The following is a 21971-nucleotide window of genomic DNA, read 5'->3' on the forward strand; positions in this document are numbered from 1 at the left end:
ATAAATATTTATAATTAATTAAATATTTATAATTAATTAAGTATTTATAATTAATTAAATATTTATAATTAATTAAGTATTTATAATTAATTAAATATTTATAATTAATTAAATATGAAAATAAATATTTATAATTAATTAATGCAAAGAACTACTCTCATGAAGCCATACAATCATGAAATTTAAAAGTAAATGCTATGCAAAGATTATATGTTCATAAATCATAAATTAGTGCAACGTAACGAAACAAAGGTAAAAATCATTAATTAAAGTTAATTAATAAAATATGTAACGAAATCATTAATTAGCTCTTGTAATTAATTAATTCTATGTGTTCCTATATCCATGTTATTTAATGAATAGATGATATGAAATCATAAATTTATGATATAGTGATATATCATAAAATATGTAAATTGTATAATGAATATGAAAATATGTAAATTACAGTTTGAGTAAGACTTATAAATTTCATGTACAATTTCTGTTAGATAACAATTTATGGAACACTTGAAAGTATGAAATAATTCGCAGAATAACGTGTACTATAATGTGCAGAATTTAAACGACTTTGATCATTGAGGAAAGTCAGGATCATTAAATCAGATAGATTGATGTTATCATTCTAATTTCTCTGAATTCAATGAACTAGCTACATTTTAACGTTATACAATGACGGTATTTGCGTCGATTTAAATAAAATTAACTTTTAGCTTGAAAAATAAAACTCTCAGTAAATGCATTATTTGAAAAAAAAGTTTACTTTGAGATAATAAAATGATAAACGCCATATGAGAAAAAAAGAATATATTTAAAAGTGAAAGCTTTTGGTAAAATTTGCCGTATTTCTGGCTCTATGGGAACACCTAAAAGCTGGTTATTTTTACCGAAGCGCTTTGGTGATGATTTTAGTAAAAGTAACAATAAAATGTTGCTTAATAAAAATTTGACAAATGTGGTATAATTTGGTAATCTTAACGTGATACTTCAGAGCATGGCATAAAAAGCATTTATTCGATTAAACTTACTTTTCAGTTTTGAATTTTTTACTCTATGTGTGTTAATAAGAACTACACTCGTGAAAACAATTAAAGCTGAAAATTGCAAATTGTTCTTTTTTTAAATAAAAATGAAAGAAAAAAATAATTTCCCGAGTTTGAAAAGTAGATAGAATGTCGTCAAAATTATGCAAGAGTATGAAAAAAACAAATATCAGTTTTTTTAAATATAATTTTAGCTGTGAAGGAGGAAAACAAAAACAAAAAAACTTTCTTACAATGCTCTTTTTTAAGAAAAAAACAGCAACATTATTTCATACACGCAGTCTTCAAAAATTGTTAACTATTTCAACGAAATTTTTTAATAGATTTTATAAGCATTGAAAAAGTTTGCGTCAAACTTTGAGGCAAATAAAGGTTTAGGCGCGTCCTCTTAAATATCATTTCCATTTCTTGTATTTATTTATTTTATATATATATATATATATATATATATATATATATATATATATATATATATATATATATATATATATATATATATATATATATATATATATATATATATATATATATATATATATATATATATATATATATATATATATATATATATATATATATATATATATATAAATGCGTTTATTTTGTACGTATTCCACATAATCAGAACGCCCCATTTGCCCTAATTCAACCTTGATTACTTTTGAAAATTATATTTTCTAGTTAGGAAAATAAATATTTGCAGAAGAGCTTTACAATAATTTCGTCAATTATAGTATGCAAAGCAGAACGCTGGAATTCTATGTAATTTCAACTCCATGCGCAATGATAATTTAATGCGGCTTATTTGAAAATGAAAAGATAATTGACTTTGTCTGGAAAGGATAATTTCCTAGTAATGTTCTATCGCTTTAGAGGAAACAATTTATTAATTATCTTTCATAAGGAGAGACATTTATTTGTTTTTGCTGTTAAATAACGGGAACTTCGATGAAATTGCTCAAGCTTTTGAAAGTTCAGTCTCTTTATTAAATTATCATCTATGTGGAAATTTTATCACAGTACCTTATTCAAACATTTAGAACCGAGGCCTTGATCAGGAAGGGAGTAGCAAATCTTTTGTGTTAACTATTTTCGGGATGGTAATATTCGTGTTACTCAGTTTTCTTGATTTAATTTCATTCCGGAATAGAACAATTCATTTGAGTGATTATTTAATTTAAATTATTATTAGTGCTTCAAATTTCATATGGTGAGTAATAGTTAGTAAAATTTAAGTACTCTTTCTATTCATTGACTGTAAATAGTGTTTAAAACTACCTACACTGTCAAAGATTCTGGATCAAATTACGGTAAAAAGTGCCAGCATTTTGGGTATATCATTCGTAAAATACATTAATACCGTAAAATGTCATATCGCAAATTTTACAGTAATAATTATTTAATTAGAGTGATTTGTGGATTTTAGGGTAATTATTGCTGTAAAAATTGCGGTTTATAAGATTTTTTTGTTTTAAAAAAATGGATTTTATGGCAAAAAGTCCAGGTACTTTGAGTACCGGTACTTTTTATCGTAAATTGATCCCGAATTTTTACAGTGTCGAATATTATTATCATTTATATTTATAGTTTCATGGTCCACACTGAACAAGAAAGTTTAGTTAAAACTACCAGAATATGGTAAAATTTACCGTGTTTCTGATTTCATGGAAAAATCAAAAACCTCAGTAATTTTTAATGAGGTAATGATTAGGTAAAATTAACAATGAAATGTGGTTTTATACGATGTTGTAAAATTTGGTAAACTTTATAAAATTTAGTACGTAATTTTACTATGACGCAAAAACGGTTAAAAGCGGTTATTCGGTTAAACTTACTTTTCAATTTTGAATTTTTTCTAAATGTGTGGTATAATTTTGAAAACCAGAATTTCCGATAAACCGTTGCCATAATAACGGAAAAATTATAAAATGAATGGTTTAAATTCTGTATACTTCGTTTCTTTTTTTCGAAGTGTGGAAAATGATTTCTTAACTGTGGGTTGCAATCTAAATGGGGTTGCTCTGTTAAATTTTGAGTTCACAGCAATTTAAATGGTTTTAATCTTATCAATAATTCTCCATTTATTGCTTCTTCCTTGTTAAAATATTTATTTACCACAGCTGATATAAATGCTTTTTACTGCATTTTGTATAAGGATTCTAAATATTTTAATTAAGGAGAAAGATCATTTTTCTATTAAGAACTGTTTCGAAGCACACGTAGAGACAGTTCATAATAGGGAAGTGAACCTAGCGGCGAATGACGACATTTCCACACACTGCAGTTTTAGTTCAGAGGCTTTGAACTAAATCTCAGTTCAGAGGATTTGAACTAAAGTTTTTCGTGACATTTACGCGACCTCCTGTTATACATAACGTTCTTAAACTTGTACACTTCGACAAAAAATAGACTCTATACATTATTTGAAAAGAAATATGTAGCTTTAGATGCCGAAGTAATTACAGATTTGATATTCCCAGACCCGAATCAGGCAAGATTAATTATTTGTATAAATGCGATAAAAATTTGTTCCCCAATGTTATTATCAAATATTGAGTAAAAAATAAAGTAAAAGTTTTTTTATTTTTATTCTAATATTAGATTTTTATGAAGTTAATGAATGTTGTGTCTTCATTTTTAATTCGAAGATAGAAAAGAACTAAATTATTGTACTGAAAGAAATCAAAGTCAGGATAATTTTTTAATCAGTAAAGAGGTTATGGGGTGATTAATGAATACATTGAAATTATAAATTTAACTGAATTATTTGTTTATAAATACAATGAAAATGAAATGCAATAATAAACGTTGTGCTTTTAAGTTTCAAAAATTACATTTATTTAAAAACTGCTTAGCATGAATCTAAATTCCTGATTACATTCTTTTTTACTGGTTGAATTAAGTGGAAGCTTGAAAAGGTCTATATTAGAACTTTTAAAACTATTGATTGAGATCCTATTTCGGGTCGCGAAATTATCTGTTGGGCATTTGCTCTTATATGTCTAAACGACTATTTCCTTTTACATAATTATATGGCAAGAGAGTAGCCTCAATTTGAGCTTTTAATGTTAATTTAAATTTTTTGCTTATTTTGTTACATGTCTGAAACTATATATATAAAAAAGAAAGTAATTCATTTACCCAAAAAAATTCAATGTAAAAAATCATTTATTTATTGCTTTTTTATTGTACAATTTTAAAATGGAAGTAGATTTTTTTTAAACTCACTGTGAAAAAAATGCTTATCTAAAACAAGAATATTTACCGTGTTTTAGTCTCTATGTGAGTACCAAAAAGCTCGGTAATTTTAATTTTGGTTAAGTAATAATTTTGGTAAAATTAACAATAAAATATAGTTTTGTAATGTGCGATAAAATTTGGTAAAACTGGTAAAATTTGGTTATTGTTTCATGATATTTTAGAACATGGCATTAAAATGTTTATTCGGTTGCATTCACATCTCAGTCTCGTATTTTTTACTAAATGTGTGGTAATTCAATAACTGTAACTAAAATTATGAAAATCGAAATTTCTGGTAAACCGTTACCATATGAACGGAAAAAGTACCAAATGAATGTTCGTAAATAAATAATAAAATAATAAGATATTTTGAAAAATTATATTTTCTATGAAGTTATGTCTGGATAAGAGAGTTTTGCGATTGCGTGCAAAGTTCTTTTGATTCGCTTAAAAATTTAATTACCAATTGGCGACTTTGAAAAAAAAAATTATGAAGCTCAAACTGTAACTCTCTTTCATTGCCAAAATTATTGGAACCATGTTTTACAGATAGCTGCCACACCCCATATTCAAGTTCGACGAAAAAAAAGCCATGTTTTATTATAGGAAGTTATTTTAATTTTATTTATTTTTGAACTTAAAGTAAAGTCAGCTATAATTAATTAACATATTTAAGTTTATCATGTAAAACCACAAATATTGTATTTGAATATTTATAGTTCTAGAGGCTAAATACGATTATTAGAGGAGAAGCTATTGTGTTTCGGTTTTTGTTCTGCACGCCATATGCGGTTAAGAATTTTTTTTCTTCCTTTCATAAAAATTATGCTGACAATAGTATCTCTTTCAAAGTTCGTGAAATTGTTTTCCTTCTTCTAATGTTCCTGATTACAAAAGCATTCACAATAAGTATTTAATGATTTTAAAATATATTTTCTGCAATAGGTTCGATTTAATGAAAATAACCGCTATAAGCAAATGGAGCATTTTTTGAAAATATAAATATTGTCATCAATTACATATATTTCTGTATAATTCTTAGTTTCTTTCCATCGTTGATTTCCAATGCCGATTCTGTTAAAGGTATTTTATACTTTATTTAATCCGTCGTTGAACAACCAACCCAATTTTATGTTTACGACTACTAATGCTCAAATCCGTAACCTTGTAGTTTTGAACCCAATCCAAAAGACAAGGGAGCTCCTGGATCAGGTATTGAGAGAAATTTGCCTTCGTGGAGGACTTTTTGATGGAACTAACCCGCATTTGCGTTACAAGGTGATTCAAACTATATTTCAAACAAATTTCAAACTATTTCAGAAGTTTTTATTTTAATATCATTAGACAAAAACAAGCCCATTATTTTCGAGAAATAATCATTCACTTAATTATGAATAGAATAAAATCAAGTTAAGTTCGAAAAAAGAAATATTGGTAATTATTGTTTTCATTTTTCTACATCTTATTTAAATCTTAGTAATTTGATTTTTCTAAAGCTTCCAATTAGGAAGTTAATTGAAAACAAATTCAAACTTTGCGGAGTTTCAATAGCTTTTTTTCGCACTTGCGTTTGTTTAATTAAAGTTTCATTTCAAAATAATGAAGTTAAATAGTAGAAAAAGATATATATATATATATATATATATATATATATATATATATATATATATATATATATATATATATATATATATATATATATATATATATATATATATATATATATATATATATATATATATTTACATAAATTTCTTAAATGAATATAATGGCTAATTGAAGAAAAAGTTTAAAAAAATATCATAAATGCATTGGCTATTTTTCTGAGTTTCACAAACATAAAATAAAGAAATAATTAATTATGAATGAAACTGACGCACTCTTCATTAACATATTTTTATAAGAAGATTTACGTTTTAATGTCATAAAAGACATAAATCCGTCATAAAAGACATTAACCGAATAAATGGTCTTTTTGCGATTCTCTACAGTATCATAATGAAATTACTAAATTTTATCAAGTTTGATAAATTTTACCACATTATGTAAAACCATATTTTATTATTAATTTTATCAAAGTCATTACCAAAGCGCTTCAATAAAAACTACCAAGCTTTTTAGTGTTTCCACACAGCCAGAAGCACGGCAAATTTTACCGTTACGAACTTTTCTTAGTCTTTGTAAGGTTTTAAAATTTTTTAAAGAATTATTTTTCCTTCTGAGCTATTATTCGTTACAATACTTGCATATATTACAATAGTTGCATATGGGGCAATAGTTGCATACGTATTCTATAGCATGTGCTAAAATAAATTTACAATTTAGATTAAAATGGATTTTTGGATAACTTTCATCAAGAAGAGAAAGCAATTATATAAAGTTAAAATCCCTAATATAAACACAATTATTAAAAGCTTTTTTAGTTTTAAAAGTCAGTTGTTGCGGGCGAGTTAAACTGAAATAATAAATTTGGAATTAAAAATTTTTTTTAATCAAACAAAGTTAAACATAGTTTATATTTTGTTGAAATAAAAGAATTTTTTTACAAATATTTCAATTCACTTATATTTATGTCTTTTATGACATTAAAACGTAAATCTTCTTATAAAAATATGTTAATGAAGAGTGCGTCAGTTTCATTCATAATTAATTATTTCTTTATTTTATGTTTGTGAAACTCAGAAAAATAGCCAATGCATTTATGATATTTTTTTAAACTTTTTCTTCAATTAGCCATTATATTCATTTAAGAAATTTATGTAAATATATATATATATATATATATATATATATATATATATATATATATATATATATATATATATATATATATATATATATATATATATATATATATATATATATATATATATATATATATATATATATATATATATATATATATATATATATATATATATATATATATATATATATATATATATTTACATAAATTTCTTAAATGAATATAATGGCTAATTGAAGAAAAAGTTTAAAAAAATATCATAAATGCATTGGCTATTTTTCTGAGTTTCACAAACATAAAATAAAGAAATAATTAATTATGAATGAAACTGACGCACTCTTCATTAACATATTTTTATAAGAAGATTTACGTTTTAATGTCATAAAAGACATAAATATAAGTGAATTGAAATATTTGTAAAAAAATTCTTTTATTTCAACAAAATATAAACTATGTTTAACTTTGTTTGATTAAAAAAAATTTTTAATTCCAAATTTATTATTTCAGTTTAACTCGCCCGCAACAACTGACTTTTAAAACTAAAAAAGCTTTTAATAATTGTGTTTATATTAGGGATTTTAACTTTATATAATTGCTTTCTCTTCTTGATGAAAGTTATCCAAAAATCCATTTTAATCTAAATTGTAAATTTATTTTAGCACATGCTATAGAATACGTATGCAACTATTGCCCCATATGCAACTATTGTAATATATGCAAGTATTGTAACGAATAATAGCTCAGAAGGAAAAATAATTCTTTAAAAAATTTTAAAACCTTACAAAGACTAAGAAAAGTTCGTAACGGTAAAATTTGCCGTGCTTCTGGCTGTGTGGAAACACTAAAAAGCTTGGTAGTTTTTATTGAAGCGCTTTGGTAATGATTTTGATAAAATTAATGATAAAATTTGGTTTTACATAATGTGGTAAAATTTATCAAACTTGATAAAATTTAGTAATTTCATTATGATACTGTAGAGAATTGCAAAAAGACCATTTATTTGGTTAAATTTATTTTGTAGTTTGGTATTTTCGACTAAATATGTGGTAATGAGAACTTTAATTTTGAAAACTAAAATTTAGGGCAAACCGTTACCATAGGAACGGAAAAATTACCTAATGAATGGTTTAAATACCATAACTTTTCGCTTTATTTACCATATTTTTTTAAATTTTTTTTTTTGCCAGAAATGTCACTATTTTGCAAACGATGATTTTATCAGAAGACATGTAACTAACTATAGCTTGTTTTTTGTCACTTGGTTGTGATTTTATCAATTTTATCGGTAAATTCTGTCATTATTATTGATTTTAATTTAAATTGATATTTCGCGGCATTGCAAAAATGTTTGATGTTAATTATTCAATTTTGAAAATCTAAAAAGTTTAGAAGTTAATAACCTTTTTTAGGTTTATTGTAATAGTTCATACTCTTAAAGAAGGTCATTATTTTTAAAAAATATGTATAGAGAGAAATGCTTTTTAACAGAAACGAATGCTCTACGTCAACATAAATAATTTTTTTATACATTGGCTATACAAAATATGTACATTCAGTTATTTAAAAGTCTTTAAATTCTTCTTATAGTTGTTAAATAATGATAAATGCAAAAATGCCAAATGTTAGCATTATCGTTATTTTAAAACGTTAACTTAATTTATAAACTAGAAAAACACTGAAAAATGTTTTGACGTATATTTGAAACTATGTTTGGTGTTGAGATAAACTAAATACATTTTTAAGTTCAGAACTGCAGTTATCGGATAATAAAAAAAGAAGATAAAATTATCGAAATAATTTTTGTGTCAAAGCAATAGTGCAATTATATTAATAAAAATGCTTTTTTTCTTCTTTTTTTTTTTAACGAAAGGAAACAATAAATTAATTCCAATGAGCATTGAAATATGAGTTGTCAGTAAATAAACGAACATTAAATAAATAAAGTTATAACAGTGAAAAAGTAAATTGAAAAAATGTGACTAAATACCCAGTAAAAACTTTTAGTTTACCTAAACACCTTTTCCGGTGGCAACTATTCACCAAATTTTATTTACAGTATGTTAGAAAAATATGCCAGTTCATTAAAAATATAAATTTTCGTTAGCCCAAACAATTCTATTTCTTGCAACATAAGTAATTATGTACAAGCACGTTCAAGATTTTACTTAGAATGGAAAATAAAGCTATTAAAATACATACAATAACAATTATAAACTAAATTAAAACTAAATTTCTTAAACAAAATTTTCCTCTAAATTAATTTGTTACAAATTATTTAATTAATAAATTTTTTTTATTAATTTAGAATTAATCGATAAACATTTTGAAAATTAAATTTTGAAGCTTTCACATATCTCAAAACGAGTTTTTAGAAGTGTTATTACCTTGTTTTTATAATTATATTCGTCAATTTATAGATATGCTTGATCTAGATGCATAATTGTTGTTTTATTTTCTACCATTTTTAAGCTACAAAATAATAACTAACAAATTATTTTTGATTGTGTTTCTTTATATATTGTAACTCTTACTTGGATAGTAATCCTGTATTATATTCTTTTTTTCCGTTACATTCGTACGAATGACATCCGCATCATCACTGTATTCCACAAGAAAGGTAAAAACTATAATTAGAGCAATTTCAAGCAATAAAACAGTAAAGCCAAATTTGCAGCTTTGCCAATTCATAATTTTAACTTTATTAAGTATGTTCTGTTAAATCAAAATTGACTAATTATTAGAAATAAAAATTTGTTGTGACTTTGTTTATGAATTGTAACAGAATATAATTCCAAAATTTAGCAAAATGTTTTAAATGAATCAACATTTAGAAGAATTCTGATTATTTCGAAATTATCTCTTTTCTTTTTTCTTTTCTTCTCCATTTACTGTTTCCTGTTCTTTTAGATCTCATTCTCTTTTTTTTTCTAAAACGTTGAAAGGCGAGTAACTGAATGACAAGTAAAAAGTGGGTGGAGCTGAAATTTGATTGGAGGAGATTTACTTATTTATCTCCTATTGAAAACTATTGCATTAAACATAAAAAAAGAATAAGTTTCCTTTTTGTTGTAAAAAATATATCGTATATTTTTAGATGGCTATGATCTTTTTCCGATGACTGAAACCTTCCATGAAGGGGCATAATCTGATTTTCCATACATAATTCTTAAATTACTGAATGCATTTGCACTACTTTTTATTGCATAAGTAAGGCCTTCTCAATAACAGGGTACTTATAGAGTTTCCGCGAGGGTCATAATTTCTGAAGAAGGCACATAATCAGACTTCCCATTCATAATTTGTAAATTACTGAATGCATTTGTACTATTTTTCATTGTTTAAGTCTCACAATCCTTCTTAATAACAGTGTACGTATAGAATTTCGAAGGTCATAACTTCCAATGAAGGGTATAATCAGATTTCCAGTTCATTATTTGTAAATTGTTGAATGCATTTGTGCTATTTTTTATTGTATAAATTTTATAATCCTTCTCAATAGCTGGGTACGTATAGAGTTTCCCGGAGGGTCGAACTCGATTTTCAAAGAGGGGCATAATCAGACTTTCAATTCGTAATTTGACAATTGCTGAATGCATTTGTACTATTTTTCATTGTTTAAGTCTCATAATCCTTCTAAATAACGGGGTACGTATAGAATTTTGAAGGTCATAACTTCCGATGAAGAGTATAATCAGATTTCTAGTTCAAAATTTCTAAATAATATCCATATATAAATTTGAAGGTCATAACTTCCGATGAAGGGTATAATCAGATTTCTAGTTCAAAATTTCTAAATAATATCGATATATAATTTTGAAGGTTATAACTTCCGATGAAGGGTATAATCAGATTTCTAGTTCATAATTTCTAAATTGTTGAATGCATTTGTACTATTTTTCATTGTATGTACTTTTTATAATCCTTCTCAATAACAGGGAACGTATAGAGTTTCCATGAGGGTAATAATTTCTGAAGAAGGGGCATAATCAGTCTTCCCTTTCATAATGTGTAAATTACTGAATGCATTTGCACTATTTTTTTGCTGTTTAAGTCTTATAATCCTTCTTAATAACAGGGGATAAATAGAGTTTTCCCGAGGGTCATAATTTTCGAAGAGGGAATTTGAAAATTGCTGAAAGCACCAATTGATGGAATATTATAATCGCTAAATAAGGTTCTTAATTTAAATTTATTTATAGCTCTGTGAACAAATTGAATAGATATATCTTTTTTTACATAAGTTGATCATTTCATAATAAAACACTTTTTATTGTACAGTAAATTTCCACTAAATGAATTTTAACCCGAATAAAAGTAAAACATTAAACATTTTTTGCGTCATCATCATAAAAACAAAACAGTTTTGAAAACTTTAATAGAAATACAATTTTAAGTGTAAGAGCATTTTTCGCTAGAACAAATAGTCCTAACTAGGTCATTGATCTAATACTGTAAATTGGAAATACTTTTTCGCTAGCACAAAAAAAATGCTTGAAAAGGTCAATGCAAATACAAATATAAATTGAAAAAAAAATTTGTTAACACTACTAGTGGGAAGGTCATTGCATAATAACTGTAATGTGTAAATAGTTTTTTAGCTAGCATAAAAAAAAAACTAGATGGGGACAAAAAAATATTAGCAGAAGTAGTAAAAAAAAATTGTCAGCACAAGTAGTCCTGTTTGTTATCGAACTAGAAATATAGAGTGAAAAGATTTTTTAACATTACAAATGTTTTGAAAAGAATTTATACAACTACAGGCGTGTAATTTGCCCTTATTTTTTTTGACATTCACATTTAAAATGACATCGGAATAAATAAGCGAATAAAAATTCAATAAAAGTATAAAAAAATAAGTAAAATTAAAAACATGATTATAAATTTTTTTTTTTTTTGAAAACATAAAGCGACTGAGTAAATATTTTTTTTCTCTCCATAAATGATTTTTTCAAGCTCTATCAGACCACACTATCATCGCACTTTAACCTAAAAATGATGTATTTGACTTAATATTGACACCTTCAGAATGAACCAAACACCAAAAGAATAAAAAACAAAAATAAAATATCACGAATCAATCATTACAAGCTTAATCATAGCTTTTCATGTTAGGTATAATATTAATTCCTATCACGAAAATCAATTTACATCTACTGTAAATGATAATAGCCGCATTTATAGCATTTCTGAATCGATATTCGTTTTGGTTTTAATATTTGATACAAAATCAGGAACATTTCTGTTAAGCAAACAGCAGCCTTGCAACCATCTGATACATTTAACTTTTATGGTGGGCATTGTTCGAAATTTTCGCATATCCGTTACGGAGATATAAATGGAAACAACATTAACGAACGGCGGAAAATCTCATGTCTAATGGACGTCCATTTCCGGACAATGATGTTCAGGTAATGGGTGGAATATAATAAGCAGGAAACTTCTTAAAGTTGGCATTAACCTGAAATTAAATTTGAAGAGATTTGTATTCTTTAGAAAGAAAACATATTTATGACTGTATGGATGATTTAATTATTGTTTAAATTGTCATTGGTTTTTGCTAAAGTAAATAATTCTTACTAGTTTAATTAGTGAAACAGTTGCATAGAAGCTATTTTTTTTATTCGTTTTGTAAGTAGAATAAGCTATAAATGTAATTTTTAAAATTTTTTTAACTCGAATTTCATATGAATAAGCAAGATAATACTTACATTGAGGGCGTTTCTCTCACTTTTGACAATTCAGAAACTCTTAGGCTGTGTTTTGTTGATTTTGAGAATCATTTCGCCACGAAATCACGTTATTTATGACAAAACGCGAATTCTCAAAAACCTGACGAAAATGTTTTCTCAACTCGAAACCACAATGTAGTGCATTGTGGGGGATTATTAACTAGAATGTCGACAATAGAATGAATACTAGAAAATCGAAAATAGAGTGACGAAACAAGCCGACCGCGTGCATGGTGATCAAGGAGTCGGCATCGTACAAGGAAGATCCCGGATTCGAATCCCGCTACGGGCATGTATGTAATTTATCTATCCGTTCTTCTTGTGTTGTTTGGTGATATTGATCCACCTCTGTTGTGCCCACGATAAAGTTAAATACATTACGCGCTATAAGTTTTTTTCTTTTTTGGAAGAACAGAATGACGAATAATGAATTTTGACAAAATTCATTTCTTCGAAAAAGACTACTATAATTATTTCGTCTATTTGACAAAACCTTTTCTCAGACCACATACCAGGAAACGATTTTGTCAAAAACGAAGAAAGTTTCCTGAAATTTGAACATCCATCTTCTGGAGTGCATGAATTTTTTTTACATATCTATCAAAGCACTTAAGCAGGCTTTCTTTTCATTGGAAGCTGAAGAAAGTAAAATGCATCTTGCTATCAATCAAAAACAAAAACAAATATATGTCATGAGCCAATTTGTTTATTTTTAAATTCCAAACATTTTGTTTTCATTTTTTTTATTATATCTCCAATTATCTCATAAAACATCAAATTTTTATACAGCAAGAATTTTTCATTTTTAAATAATATTTGTCTCAACATTTCGTGGGCTAAAATTAAAGAATATATAATTTGGCTACTGAATTTCTACGATCCTTAAAACAGGATTTTATAATAAAATGAATGCAAACACAAATAAACCTCCGAGAAAAAAATGCACTTCAGAAAAATAGTACCGTAATGTTAGTTAAAGTGCAAAAACTGCGTAGAAATACTTTGTTCAAATCTTTTCTTTTTAAATTTAAAATTTTAACTTTTGGCTTACTAGTTTTATTTAAAAATTAATTGCGAATTCAAAAAGATATTGTAAATAAGAAATCCTTGTATTATTGAAGGATATATTAAATTTTATTTTTGACGATCAAGCTTAATATTTATTGAAGTATTGAATAAAAGAATAAAAAGAAAATAGGAAAAAAATAGCAAGCTCTTTTTTTGTAAAAATAAACATTCTATGTTTCATAATTAATTTTCAATACTTTATCTATCTTAAATTCTAATTGACTGTGCAAAGCATTGTAAGAGTAAGCATGTGCTTAATTTGTAAGATTCAAAATACGATTCCGAGTTCCAGAAAAACATATTATCATTGATAAGTTTTTGAAATTAATGAGAATTCAAAAATACATAGTTTTAACAATTACTCTCAATTTTAATTTCAGTATGTGCGTTTTAAAAAAATATATGCATCAATTAAAACTGAATTTCTTATCTATCTTCCAAAAATAATTAATTTTTCTAGATACTTGTAAATACGAAGGAAATGTGTTTCCATATTAAATGAACTCGAGGTCGAAAAAGCATATTTATTTGTTTGTAATCAAAATTAATTTGGCTGACTTTCTGTAGCTACGATTTGTTACGAAACATTTGACCTCTAACCTATACGTCATGCTATATCCAAGTATCTAAATTCGTTTTTTTTTAAATTTTTTTTTATCATTAACAACTTACAATCAGATAAAGTATAAACTCAAATTTCATTTTCATGTTGGAAAGATTTGTCATAGCGTGTCCTTAATTCAAAAATTATTTTTGAATGTGAAATGATTATTGATTTGAGGCTTTTGCTGAATTTGTTTCCACTTAAGTATATTTATATTCAGAAACGATGGATTCACAGAATTTAAATTTATTTTAAAGGTAGGATTTTAGATTGCATTTTTTAAAATTAATGAGAAAATATATATTCAAATGGGAATCATTGTTGGCATTTAGCATTTTTCAATCCAGCAATTGTTTTACAAATTCAATTCAAAACTTTAAGACATTTTTATATTTTTCAATAGTTTATTATTTTAGAAAGAATAATATTAGGTGATTATATTATTCCATTAAAGCATTTATAAGTAGAAATTAATTCTTCAAGTTGAAGTCAATAATGAAAATATTGTTTTTGTTGCTTATTGTTTTTTTATTAGTTATAAATCATTAGTTATAAGTCATAAATCATTAATCAAGAATTCTTAAGCAATATAATTTTGCTTAACAATTATTGTTTAATAATCCGCATTAAAACTTATTTTTTCCTAATTTGTTTCTTTTTTTTTCTTTCTCTTTTCTTAGATTTTAATATTTTATGAAATTCCTTCGGCAATCGTTGACTGGAATTAGATAATTAGTTAAATGATTTAAACATTAGTTGAAATTAGAAATGTATTTAATTATAAATTTAAAAAGAATTAGAACTAAAAGGATTCAAACTGAAAAAATGAATTATATTAAAAGAGTTATTTTCCTTTCTATCTTTTATGGTAAGAATATTTTGTTGAAATCTCCATTCAACTGTTCGAATTTTAAATTTGCGTCTATATTCAATTTTTCTCTCTGTAAAACGATTAAATTCGCTTTGCCAGTGAAATAATATTTACGTTTTCTAAAACATGAAAAAAAAAACAAATAAATGACAGATAAATAAACAACGAAGCGTAAAAATTAAAGAATTAAAAAAGGTTTTGTTACACCTGAATGACTATTTCTAAAAAAAATTTTTGTTTACCAAACGAAAACAACAATAAAAAATGCAGTTAAAAAGAACAGCGTTGTCATGATTAAAAAAAAACAACCTTCACCATCTAAAAAGAGAATTCGGATGACATCGTCAAAGTAGTGTTGAATTAAAACAACACTAGGTAGAAATGAGTGACCCTGAATTAATATTTCTAAGATGACAGAATATCTTTATTAAGGAAATCCATGTCTTCAGTAATGATCATCCTAAACTAATTAACATTACCGCATCTCGTTAATCATAAACATTTCAACTTCATCAATTTGCAGCTTGATATCGAAATGAAATGCGTTTTATCTTTGATCATCAAAAGTAACAACAGTAAACCTCGAAAAAAAAAATCCAATTAATAAATTTTTTTTACAATTTATATAAAAAAAACTAATTTAACTGTTCTACAATCATAATATTTCTTATTTGACTTATTTTTAATTAACTTCTCAAATAATAACATAAATTCTTTAAAAACACTGTGCCAAATTATAAAACTCTAAATAATATTTATATCAGTATTTAAGTAAATATTTTAATACTAAAATAATAATAATAGTTTATTTAAGATTTTCATACTATTCTTTGCAATTTAATAAATTTATTAAGAACCTATCATTCAGAACAAATCTCTCTTACTTATGTGACAAAATGAGGAAATGAAAATGAAAAACGAATCACATATTTTTCTTTCGTAATCTCGAATCCTAATTTGAAGGGATCTCATTTATTCTCATAATGCTTCCAGTATTTTTTATTAAGCCTGAATAAATAATAAGTAGTTTTTATTGGCCTAATAAGTTATCATAAAAACCAAAACCTAAATTTGTAGTAAGAAAACAAATTTAGATATTAGTTGTCTTCCAACTTTCTCTTGATAAACAGTTGAATTTATTTTGAGGTAAGGAAAATTTTTCATAACACCAAAATATTAATTACCGGCTCAGAACAATATAGTTGTTCATTATAATTATATTAATATAATTATTCCTTGTTATAATTATATATTAATATATTTATTTATTAGTATAATTATTCACGAATACTCATTAACGTAATTTTTTATTATTATAACTAGGAGGCTCCGCCCCCAGCTCGCTAACGCTCGCCAACCCCCGAGAATTGCTACGCTATCCTATGTGGTTCACGCCGTGAACCATGGCTCGCTGCCCTCGCTCGCCAATGAACACAATGTTCTAGCACAAAGACATAATATATTATCATCAAAGACATAGTATATTATCATCAAAGACATAGTATTTTATCATCAAAGACATAGTATTGTACTTATGTAGATGAATTCTACCAATGTTCTTATTGGCTTTTAAAAAGTATATTAGCTATTTAGATTGTACATGGTGAAAAAATCAAAACATTAGCTAAATAAGAAACATATTAGCAAAATAAATTATCAAATATTGCTTCACTAATATTCTGCATTTTAAAGCGTGAAAATTCAATGCATAAATAAACGCGAAATATAAAAAAATTCAATGCATTCAATACAAACACTTAAACGTTTTTTAGACGTTTAGGTAGCTCCCAGTAGAAAAATATCAATTCAACAGCGGCCTTTTAAAGCATTCTCACTTCAATTAATTAATTAATTCCTAATTGAGTTTAAATTAAATATTGTCACGTTTTTAGTGCATGAATCTGAATTGAACAACCTGATTCGCGATCGCAACGCTCGAGTACGCCGTCTAGCGGGAGCCTGTAAATATAGGACATTAATTTATCACGTTTTCATTTAGTTCCATCAAAGTCATTGACTGAATCAGACGCCATTTTTTAGCAGCAAATAAGAAACAAAATTTCCCTCAGGAAAAGGCCGAAGAACTTGAAAAAAATCTCCAGAATATTTGTAAACCTTTCAGGAACAGAACACGCCAAACATTTGAAGAAAAATTCCGCAATAATTTTTTATTTCTATTATCAACAAACTTGCAACTGATGACTTCCGATTTCGGATACTGTTACAGATGTGTGTATTAAGGTAAAATGCGTTTCTTCTGTCTTCAATTCATTACGAATTAAAGTGAAGTCAACATTGCTTTCGTCATTCCAGTGAATAAATATGAATTCAGAACATACAGAATTGTAATAGTTATAGCATATTCTTCTTCGTTATAGAATAGTATATATTTCTGTATCCATATAATTCGGAAAACAACAATAAAAAATTATCCAAGTTACTTGAAATAGTACCATTTGTGCTGATTCTTAATTAAGTTTAATCGTTTTCTTGGTAAGTTTTTTTTAATTTTGAAAGAATAAGTTCAACTAGAATTCAGCTATTCTGTTTTTAGCTACATATTCAAATTCATATCAATTATAAAATTTTGCTGTGTAGTATGTTATCTAAAAGTAATGAAGGGATAAACTATGTATCTATTATTTGAGAATAAAGTTTTCAAACAAGGAACTTATCATTTTGGAATTCTCCAGGAATCATAAATCAGGTAAGTGCAATGATTTTTACAATAAAAAATTTGCTTGTAAATATTTTTTTTTTCATTTGATGATGGTTCTCTACAGAATGGTTTTTTTACGTCTGATTAAGAACTATAAGAATAATAAAAAAAGAAACAATATGAAAATTTTTATTTCAATGTTAAGAATTCTTAAAATCATTTTTTTTATCCTAAGAATTCTTTATTTTCCGTTTTTTAGTTTATAATTTTTTGATAAAAATTGTTCTCAAAATACTTTTGAAAAATTAAATGGTATAACATTATGTCCTTATGTATACTTCTTGTATATTCCAATGTTTGAAATAATATGATTCAGAAAAGTATGGAATAAAAATTCGGTACTTACGTGCCACCGCCGCTACAGATTTGGCGGTTTTTAAGTGCCGCCAATCTACACTTAAAATTTTTGCGACAGTTCATAAAATAAAACACTTTATTTAAAATCAAAATAGTTAATTGGATTTCGGTGGAAAATGAGCCGATATAGAGTTTAGCATAGATTCAAAACAATCATATCGCCATATGAACTCTGATGAATAAGATTCCAAATGAAATAACATTTCCAAAACGTACGTTTGCCAAGATAAAGTTTTATGTTGTGGGAATTGGTACATTTTCGTTTTTTCGGTAAAATATTTCCCTCCTGAAAAAATAAAATTGCATCTTGTTTTGTTTTTGGCAAATCCCAAAGACGAATTTTCGTAGCACTAAAAATGGCGACAAAAAAGAATTGTTCATTTGTTTTTGTTTCGTCAGCATTCTTTATTTTACGTTTCTTAGTTTCTAAATAATGATTTTTATTGAAACTTGAAATTTTTTGATAAAAATTGTTGTCAAAAAACTTTGTTTACAAAATTAAATTTCATAAAATTATGAGGCTTATGTATACTTTTTGTTCATTTTATTTTTTGAAGTAATATGATTCTTAAAACTTTAGAATGTAAAGTTTAAATGGGCCTTTCATGTTATATCATTAAATTTAGTAATACTATTTCTCGGGCATTAGGTTTTAACTCTTATAAGAATATACATATTTTTTTCTGTTAATGTACAAATATTTTTCCGATGTGTTTTGGATATTCCTTCTCTAATAAAAAGAGATACCATTTTGTTTTCGGTTGTACAAGAAAGAATATCAAGCATTTTTCTTTTTTAAATTTAATAAGCCACATTAAAGAAGGAACGTTGCAATGCTACACACTACATTAACGACGTCTCCAGAGTAACTGAATGACGGTTCATATGGAAATCGCAGGTAAGCGTCTCATACAACAACGCCCCCTATAGTTCGTTGCGATCGCGAATAATGCTCACTCTGGTTATTGTTATCTGGTTGCTCACTACGTGCTCTTGCGCGCCGAATCCAATCAATTAAAAATGAAAACTGTTGCCAGCGCGAGAAAAGAAATATCATCGGTTTTATTGATAGATTAATTGTTTAATGTAATTAATTCATTAATACTATTAATTTTTTATTCAGTTTACTTCATTGTTCTGTTTTGCATCTCTGCAAACAACAAATGTATTCATTTTATTCACAAAGGCTTGAAATATTTTGTATGATACCATATTAACAAACGATATATTTTGATGCTTAAAATATATTATGAATAAAATACACTGAGAAAAAAAGTACGGTCAAAACTACTGAAATATGGTAAAAAATTTATCGTGATTTTGGTTCTGTGGGAACGCTGAAAAGCTTGGTAACTTTTTGTCGAAGCGTTTTGGTGAATAATTTGGAGAAATTAACATTAGATATGGTTTTATATTGTGTGGTAAAATTTGACGAAACTTGATAAAATTTGGTAATTTTATCATAATGCTTTAGAATATGGCATAAAAAATAGTTACTCGGTTAAATTTTATTTTCAGTTTTAATTTTTTATTAAATGAGTTGAAATTAGAATTTAAAGTTTGAAAACTAGACTTTATGTAAAAATGTTACCATGTGAACGGTAAATTTTCCAATTGAATGGTTTTTAAATACCAGATATTTTAGCTTTTATTAAAAGATGCATGTTTTTTTTCTTCTTTTTTTTTTATCTGAATTGTCATCACTATTCAGTGCTTTAACTTTACTAGAATTTGTTTCCCCTTGTAGAAAAATATGTTTTATTCAATTAAGTTTTAAATAATTTTAACGAAAACTCCTTAATTGGTGTGCATTAAACTCGAATTATTCGGTTAAATTTACTTTTCAGTTTTCTATATTTTACTAAACTTTTTGAAAAACAGAATTTTCGATAAACTGTTACCATATGAACGGAAAAATTACCAAATGAATGATCAAATGCCAGATATTTTGATTTTAATTACCAAAAGTATGCTACTTTTTTTTATTTATTATTTTTTTAAAAAAAAGAAGGGAAAAAACACGTAATATCATTGCTATACTGTATGGTAATTTTAGGATAATTGTTTTCTCCTTGTGGAAAAGTTTGCTTCATTTGATTAATTTTTAAATATTTTTAACGGAAACCTTTCAATTTGAGAACATTAAACTCGAATTAAATAATTTAAATGTAAAAACTGCGCATGCTGCATTATTGAAAAGAATTGTTTCGACAATAAAACCGACAAATAACTTACAACTAGTTACTAAGTTTTTTGAGGTTTCCTTTCTTCTGTATGAAAAATTATTAAAACCAAGGACTGTACAATTTTGGAGCCCAAAAATGCAGCATTGTAGTTGCTTTTTAAGTATTATAAATAAACAAGGCTTTCCACTTTCACAAAATTGTGACTTTTCTTTACATTTTGCATCATTTTTCTCATTCACGTGAATTGAGCCGGCTTAACCTGATCGTCATTAATAACTGTTAAAAAACTGAAGCAGTGAAAACAGCGCTTCAGCCACCTGCTTTTTATAACAATTACTTCACTCTTGATTGAAATCTAGCTAATTCAATTCATCCTTGATCAAATTTATCTAATCTAATTATCTAGTAAAATCCATCTAATTTATCTAATCTAAATCTATGAGGTGTAAAAAGAATCCATCCTAACCTTTTTTACCCGTCATTACATCGTAAACTGCTGATGATATTTTAAGGACACTCCAGAAATGCATTCATAATTCGCGATCGCAACGAACTATAGGGGGCGTTGTTGTATGAGACGCTTACCTGCGATTTCTATATGAACCGTCATTCAGTTACTCTGGAGACGTCGTTAATGTAGCGTGTAGCATTGCAACGTTCCTTCTTTAATGTGGCTTATTAAATTTAAAAAAGAAAAATGCTTGATATTCTTTCTTGTACAACCGAAAACAAAATGGTATCTCTTTTTATTAGAGAAGGAATATCCAAAACACATCGGAAAAATATTTGTACATTAACAGAAAAAAATATGTATATTCTTATAAGAGTTAAAACCTAATGACCGAGAAATAGTATTACTAAATTTAATGATATAACATGAAAGGCCCATTTAAACTTTACATTCTATAGTTTTAAGAATCATATTACTTCAAAAATTAAAATGAACAAAAAGTATACATAAGCTTCATAATTTTATGAAATTTAATTTTGTAAACAAAGTTTTTTGACAACAATTTTTATCAAAAAATTTCAAGTTTCAATAAAAATCATTATTTAGAAACGAAGAAACGTAAAATAAAGAATGCTGACGAAGCAAAAACAAAAAAACAATTCTTTTTTGTCGCCATTTTTAGTGCTACGAAAATTCGTCTTTGGGATTTGCCAAAAACAAAACAAGATGCAATTTTATTTTTTCAGGAGGGAAATATTTTACCGAAAAAACGAAAATGTACCAATTCCCACAACATGAAACTTTATCTTGGTAAAAGTACGTTTTGGAAATGTTATTTCATTTGGAATCTTATTTATCAGAGTTCATATGGCGATATGATTGTTTTGAATCTATGCTAAACTCTATATCGGCTCATTTTCCACCGAAATCCGATCGACTATTTTGATTTTAAATAAA

At 26.0% G+C, this 21971-nt stretch overlaps 2 protein-coding genes across 6 annotated transcripts in view; one reads left to right on the plus strand and one right to left on the minus strand.

The window, feature by feature from the left end:
- Window positions 1–9875, minus strand: part of LOC107456239 (ammonium transporter Rh type A) — a 49060-nt gene extending 39185 nt beyond the window's left edge. Inside the window, exon 1 of the mRNA XM_043052047.3 lies at window positions 9561–9875. Coding sequence (XP_042907981.2) covers window positions 9561–9717 — 157 coding nt within the window. The 5' untranslated portion in view covers window positions 9718–9875. The remainder of the gene's footprint in view (window positions 1–9560) is intronic.
- Window positions 1–21971, plus strand: part of LOC147806307 (ammonium transporter Rh type B-like) — a 75149-nt gene that overhangs the window by 29166 nt on the left and 24012 nt on the right. Inside the window, exon 1 of one of the 5 annotated variants that reach the window (XM_087169138.1) lies at window positions 1980–2253. The exons of 1 other annotated variant lie outside the window; for it this stretch is intronic. In XM_087169138.1, the coding sequence (XP_087025264.1) occupies window positions 2251–2253 (3 nt within the window). In that variant the 5' untranslated portion in view covers window positions 1980–2250. Of the gene's footprint in view, window positions 1–1979; window positions 2254–5333; window positions 5562–14487; window positions 14688–16331; window positions 16448–21971 lie in introns of those variants that run through there. 3 more of the 5 variants (XM_087169136.1, XM_043052045.3, XM_087169142.1) reach the window with 3 other exon arrangements.

The sequence above is a fragment of the Parasteatoda tepidariorum genome, chromosome 8, assembly GCF_982258835.1.
Source record: "Parasteatoda tepidariorum strain Cologne lab strain chromosome 8, Ptep-v5.0, whole genome shotgun sequence".
NCBI lineage: Eukaryota > Metazoa > Arthropoda > Arachnida > Araneae > Theridiidae > Parasteatoda > Parasteatoda tepidariorum.